This window comes from Corvus moneduloides, chromosome 11, assembly GCF_009650955.1.
Source record: "Corvus moneduloides isolate bCorMon1 chromosome 11, bCorMon1.pri, whole genome shotgun sequence".
NCBI lineage: Eukaryota > Metazoa > Chordata > Aves > Passeriformes > Corvidae > Corvus > Corvus moneduloides.
Genome location: NC_045486.1, coordinates 21,420,108 through 21,426,107, shown reverse-complemented (window position 1 = coordinate 21,426,107; position 6,000 = coordinate 21,420,108). Strand labels below are relative to the sequence as shown.

General features: G+C 55.9%; 1 protein-coding gene across 15 annotated transcripts in view; it reads left to right on the top strand.

The window, feature by feature from the left end:
• The first annotated feature begins 1,734 nt into the window (after window positions 1–1,734).
• Window positions 1,735–6,000, top strand: part of WNK2 (WNK lysine deficient protein kinase 2) — a 102,937-nt gene continuing 98,671 nt past the window's right edge. For 11 of the 15 annotated variants that reach the window (XM_032120542.1, XM_032120537.1, XM_032120530.1 and 8 more), the window contains exon 1: window positions 1,736–2,529. In XM_032120542.1, the coding sequence (XP_031976433.1) occupies window positions 1,819–2,529 (711 nt within the window). In that variant the 5' untranslated portion in view covers window positions 1,736–1,818. Of the gene's footprint in view, window positions 2,530–6,000 lie in introns of all 15 variants that reach the window. The other 4 variants (XM_032120539.1, XM_032120538.1, XM_032120544.1 and 1 more) reach the window with 2 other exon arrangements.

Below are 6,000 nucleotides of genomic sequence, written 5' to 3'. Positions count from 1 at the left end.
GCCCTGTCCAACCTGGCCTGGAACACTTCCAGGGATGGGGCAGCCACAGCTTCTCCGGGCACCCTGTGCCAGAGCCTCCCCGCCCCCCGCCCCCCCCCCCCGCCAAGAATTTCTTTCCCATATCTCATCTAACCCTGCCTTCTGTCAGTGGGAAGCCATTCCCGCTTGTACTGGCACTCTAGACCACCACCCAAAGTCCCTCTCCAGCTCTCTTGGAGTCCCTTTAAGCAGTGGAAGGGGCCTTGAGGTCTCCCTGGAGCCTTCCCTTCTCCAGGTGAACACTCTCAGCTCTCTCAGCCTGTCTCCAGAGCAGAGGTGCTCCAGCCCTCCAATTATTTTTGTGGCCTCCTCTGGACCAGCTCCAACAGGTCGATATTCTTCTTGTGCTGAGGCCCCCAGAAGTGGAGGCAGTGCTCCAGGTGGGTTCTTCAAAGCACAGATGGGTGTCAAGATCCAAATTTCCCTCTATCTAGACTAATTCCAAGTGTTGGTCACAGTGAATGATGGGGTCAATATTCATAGAGTGATTAATGAACTACCTGGAAAAAAAGAAAAAAAAAAACCAAAAAAGATAACTCCAGGTCGTGAGGCTTGTCATGTGTTCTGACCTGCTGTAGCACGGGTGGGCTGTGAGGTGTTTGCAGTGGCCACATCTGAGTCAGTCCCTGGTCGTGTTCTGCATTTGAGGAGTGCTGAAAGATGCTGTGTGGAAAGAGTATCCAGTTTCCCTCAAGTCACCTTCCCTTTGCTTGCAGCCGTGATAATCGGCAGCTTGGCACACCCACCTCCTGGATCCAGAGATCGGATGGAGCTGAGGCCGGCGCCCCGCACCCACCCCACACCTGCACGGGAGATGCTCTGGGGGAGATGTCTGGGGTGGATGCCCTCGCCGGGATGCTCTGGAGGGGATGCACTCGGGGGATGCTTGCCGGGAGGATGTTCTCAGAGGACGCTCTCTGGGGATGCTCTTGGGCCCGTGTGTGCACCTGCCGAGGGGGCGGACGCTGTGGGGCGCGGACCGAGGCGGCGGCGGGGCGCGGGACCCTCCCATTGTCTGCTGTGGCGCCGGGCGGGGCGGCGGAACCGGGGGTCGAGAACGAGGGGCGGCCGCCCACCCTCCGCAGCCTCATTGGCGGCCGCCGAGCGCCGGTGCCTTAAATGGGCGCTGCCCGGGAGCGCTCCCATTGACAAAAAAAGCGGCGGCGGCGGGGCGGGGGCTGCGGGCGGGGGGCGCGGCGGGGCTGCCGCAGGGTGCCCGCGGGCAGGGGCGCGGAGCCGCCGGGCGCGGAGCGGGAGGCGCGGCCGGGCCGGCGCTGCGGCGGGGGCGGGCTGCGGCGCAGGGGCGGGCCGAGCCGAGCCGCGCCGCGGAGCCCCGCACCGACAACGGCTCCCCCGGCCCCGCCGCGCACCCGGGCAGGCGCACGCTCGGCGGAGCCGCCCCTCCTCCGCCGCACGCCTTCCCCCGCGCATGGCGCTGAGCGCGGCAGCCGCCGGCTCCGCACGTAAGTAACGGCCCCGCCGCGCCTTTGTGCGCGGGCCCGCCGCAGGTGAGCCGCAGCCCGGGGCTGCACCGGCCGTCCGGCGCTCTCGGCCGCGCCCCTGCCGGGGACAGGGAGGGAGCCCGGTCTGAGCGGTCGGGGCCCGGCCCGGGGGCCCGGCTCGTCGGAGCCCCGGGGCCGGGGGAGGTGCCTGGGGGCCGGGCCGGGCCGTGGCGGCGCTTCAGGGCTGCGCTCTGCCCCGCGCAGGTGGCGGCGCGGGCGCGGCTCGCGGTGACTCCCCCGGGCCGGGGCGGCGGCGGGCGCTGACACCTCGGACCGGATGGAAACTGGGGGCGATGCCAGAGCGGCACCTCGGCGGGGCGGAGGCGGCGGCCGTGCCGGGGTTCCAGCGACTGCCGAGCCCGGCGCTCCCCCGGCTGCGGAGACTGGCGTGAACATGGATGGGCCCGGCGGCGGGGGGAGCGGGGCGGCCACGGCCACGGACGCTGCTGCAGCGCCGGGAGCCCCCGGGGCCCCCGCGCCGCCGCCCCGCGGCCCCGGCTCCAGGGACCCCAAGCTGGTCCATCAGCGGTTCCTGCGAAGGAGCGTGGTGGACTCGGACCAGGAGGAGCCCGCCTTCGACCTGCCCGAGGCGGAGCACCAGCGGAGAATCATCCTGCTCCCCAAAACCAGGAGGATAATCGCGGAGCGGGCGAAGGCGGGGCAGGGGTCGGCGGAGGCGGCGGGCCGGGAGGCCGAGTGCTCCGGGGAGCCGCGGGCAACGCCGGCCTCGGGCAGCGCTGCGGGCGCCGAGGAGCAGAAGGAGCCAGGCAAGGACGCGGAGCGGAGAGAGGCGCAGGATGCTGCCAAGGACCAGGGCAAGGCTAAGAAAGAGGAGCCCGAGGAGGAGGCTGATATGAAAGCGGTTGCCACCTCGCCGGATGGCAGATTCCTAAAGTTTGATATTGAACTCGGGCGGGGATCCTTCAAAACGGTCTACAAGGGTCTGGACACGGAGACGTGGGTGGAAGTCGCGTGGTGTGAACTGCAGGTAAGCCCAGCTGATCCTCCAGTGCTTTTTTTTTTTTTTTTTCCCGCCTTATAAGCCGGGAACTAAAGGCACCGTGCCGGTGTCATCCAGAGCAGCTCAGCCCTGAACAGCCTTTATGGTCACCATCGCTTAGGATCCAGTGTCTAACTATAGCGCAATATCCCCATTGGCTCCGGATCCACCACCTTATGTACACTCCTCCCACGCTTAACCCCCTCGGCCCGGCGCTGCTCCAGCCGCGGATGCCGCGCAGGACCCGCCTGGCGCAGCGAAGGTCACGCGTGGCTCCCGCGGCCGTGGGAAAGGGCGGAGCGGAGCGGGGCTGCTTGGCCCCGGCCCCAGCCCCTTCTCGGGGCAGCAGCTCTGGGTTAAAGTGACACCGACCGCCAATGATTTCGAGTGCGTTTGCAGGAGCAAAATTTCCTTTTGTGTTATGGCCTCATAAAGGCTGAGGAGCTGCTCCCCCCCCGACCTTCCCTCTCCCTTGCCATGGAATTGTCACTGTCCTAGTGAATCAAACCTCCCAATACGCCCCAGTGCTTGCCTTTTTTTAGGCATCATGTGTGCAGTGCTTTGGTTAGGTCAAAGACCTAGCTGTCCAAATACCTTTTAAAAAGGCAGATTTTTACATTAAAGTTCTAGATGTTGAGAATGAAGTAATATCATCCAGTAATAGTTGAAGCCATCCAGTAATATGTAAAGAGAATGAAGGCTTAGATGCTGTCTTTCCTTGCTACCCTGTTCTTGGTGGGTTTTGTAGCCTTTAGTAAAAATCATAGTAGTACATGCTTAATTTTTCTTTTGCTTATAGTGCCTGTTACCTCACTTTCGTTGGCATCCATTGGAATGAGACCTAAGAGAAAAACCTAGTAAAAATATTTTTTTATTTTCAGCGTGAGCTACTCTGTAACTTAGGTGAAACGAGGTTTAACCCTTCATTATAATTTGGGGTCTTTAAACTCCCACTGGGTGGCTGAGCTTTATGGCCTGCAAGAGTATTTGAAACTGACATGGAAATAACGTGTTATTATAAGACTGAGCTCCTGGGTTTTTGTTTATATTTTAATGTTGGCCCAATCTTTTTGTAAATTACTCCTGGCTGCCTGGGATAGCTGTGGATGGATGTGCAGTCACATCTTTATTCGCTGATGATTTCATTACACAACATAATCATAATTCACTGCAGCACTGCTCCCTTAATAAGAATTATGGGGAACACTTCTCTCTTCATAGTCATGCATTCCCTGGCTTTTATGGGACAGGGATGCACAATGGGAGACACAGCAGCCAGGCAAGGTATGGTGGGCTGGTGGTGAGGGGCTGAACCCCTCTCTCCTCCAGCCCGGGAGGTCTTGGAGGGTTTGTGGGGAAATGGGGGAGCCTGGGGGATTGCCAAGGGGATTTAAAAGAGGGCTGCTGGAGGGAAGCCTGGGGGCAGGCCTGGGCTTCGTCTGGCTTTGCTGGGAACTGAATCCTGAATATGTAAGGCTTCTACTTCAGCAGACTGAAATCCATGAGGGATGGTGACTGGGATGCTGTTGGAAGGCAGGTTGTCCGAAGGAAAAGGCTGATGCTGCTCCTGTCAGGCTAGCTCCATCACTGCAGAGCCATCGCACAGACCCAGAATTCAGCACGATGCCAGGTTTTCACAGAGTGCTCTGGCAGGGGGATTGACATAGATGTATTTTCCACATATTTTCTGTAATAGAACGTCTTTAATGACCAAAGACTGCCAAATGTATTGGAGACGCGGCATGGAAGTGCAAGACTCTGGGTCATGTACACCTAAGGAAGAGACTGGGAAGGCAAAACTGCAGTGTGAAAGCTTTCTTACCTGGTGAATGGCCTTCTTGTTCTTAATTACACTTGCTTAGGAATTCTTGAACTGACTGCATGTGAAGAAATCTGTATAATGCTCGAATTCCCATTAGTTTTCACTATATGTGCATCAGCCCAAATCAGATCTTATTGCTAGATATTTTCAATTTAATAAAGGATTTGCTTTAGGCCTCTAATCGTGGAAGGAAAACTATTGTTTGGCTGCTATAGAGAAATTGGTGTGAATCCCTAGGAGGCAGGGGCTGCTGGGTCTCCTTAAACTCTGCTGTGTGCAGACCAGAGGTAATGTGAGATGGTATGTGACTCTGGAAACCAATACTTTGGTCTGGATTGGGAAAGCCTCATTGAATGACAAAAGCCTTTAACGACTACAGGATTAAAGCCTGTGCCTCTGGGCTGGATTTGCATGGAGGAGGCGATGGGAGAAGGTGTGAATGGCTATGTTGTCTCCAGCTTTTTGACTTGTAGAATACTCTCTCAGTTCAGCTGGGGAATTTTAGGGAAAACATTCAGAGGGTGCTTTCAAGTAAATCACTTTATTAATGTCTTTTTTTTTTTTTTTTGTGAGCTGTGCCAGTTAGATCTGCCCCGATTTGTCTTTCTCCGCACAAATTTGAAGTTCCCTATAGGTAGCAGAAGACTGAGTGGAAGCCATCATATCACTATGCTGCTGGAGACAAAATGCCTTCCTCTGCAGCCTCACACCATCAGAACCCAGCCCAGAGCCTTTTTGTGGAAAAATTGCTGCAACCTGTAGTTTTTTTCTTCTGGAGATGCGCTTGTGCTTGTTACAGTTGGAGCGGGGAAGTTAAAGCGAGCAGCGTTGAGGTTCCATGCAGGCATTAATCCTCTGCCCTGGCTCAGCGTTTTTTCAGCCCGGTTGTGCTGTTGCCTGTGTGTCTGTCTTTGTCCATCTGTACAAAGGCCTCGCGAGCCATTCTCGTTCAGTGGCTTTATTTCATTGAAAAGATGGCTTTAGGGTTCAGAACTGAAATCATGGCTCTGATTAGGGCAGGATCCAAGCGCTAACCAAATGATCTGGGCTTTAGACCTGTCTGAAGAGGTGAAAGCTATGGCTGAATTCTAGCTAGAAAATAAGGCTATTGTTCCTTCGTGAAGCTGAAGTGCCAGAGCAGGATTAGTGTGCCCTTGCAGTTTTGGAAGGGTTTGCGTTCCAAGGTTTTCAGCAGCTGTAATTAATATTAATTGATGGCATACAATCGCTGTGTGGTGAGGCTTTGGCAAAACACTATTGAAGTGTTGCACTCCTAAGTAAAATGTTGGGTCATGAATAAGGAATACAGGCTTTGCCACTCCCCTGCTTACAAGCCAAATACTCCTTTTAGTTAGATGAATGGTTTCAGAATGCCCATCATGTTTCCCTTTGGGAATATATAGGGACTCTGCAAAGAGTACTATGGTACTATGAAATGCAGGGGCCTCATTGTACTTTATAGTTCTTGCTTTGACTGTGAATACTGACACTGTATTTAATTTTAATTTTTTTTGTTAAGAAATGAGGAAAGGTTGGGCTGTCTTATACTGCTGTTGCAGGAAGGTGGGAAATGCCTGGTGATCACCCCAGGTAAGCCAGGCTTTCTCCAGTGCATAAGGGTGCTTAGATGGATGCAG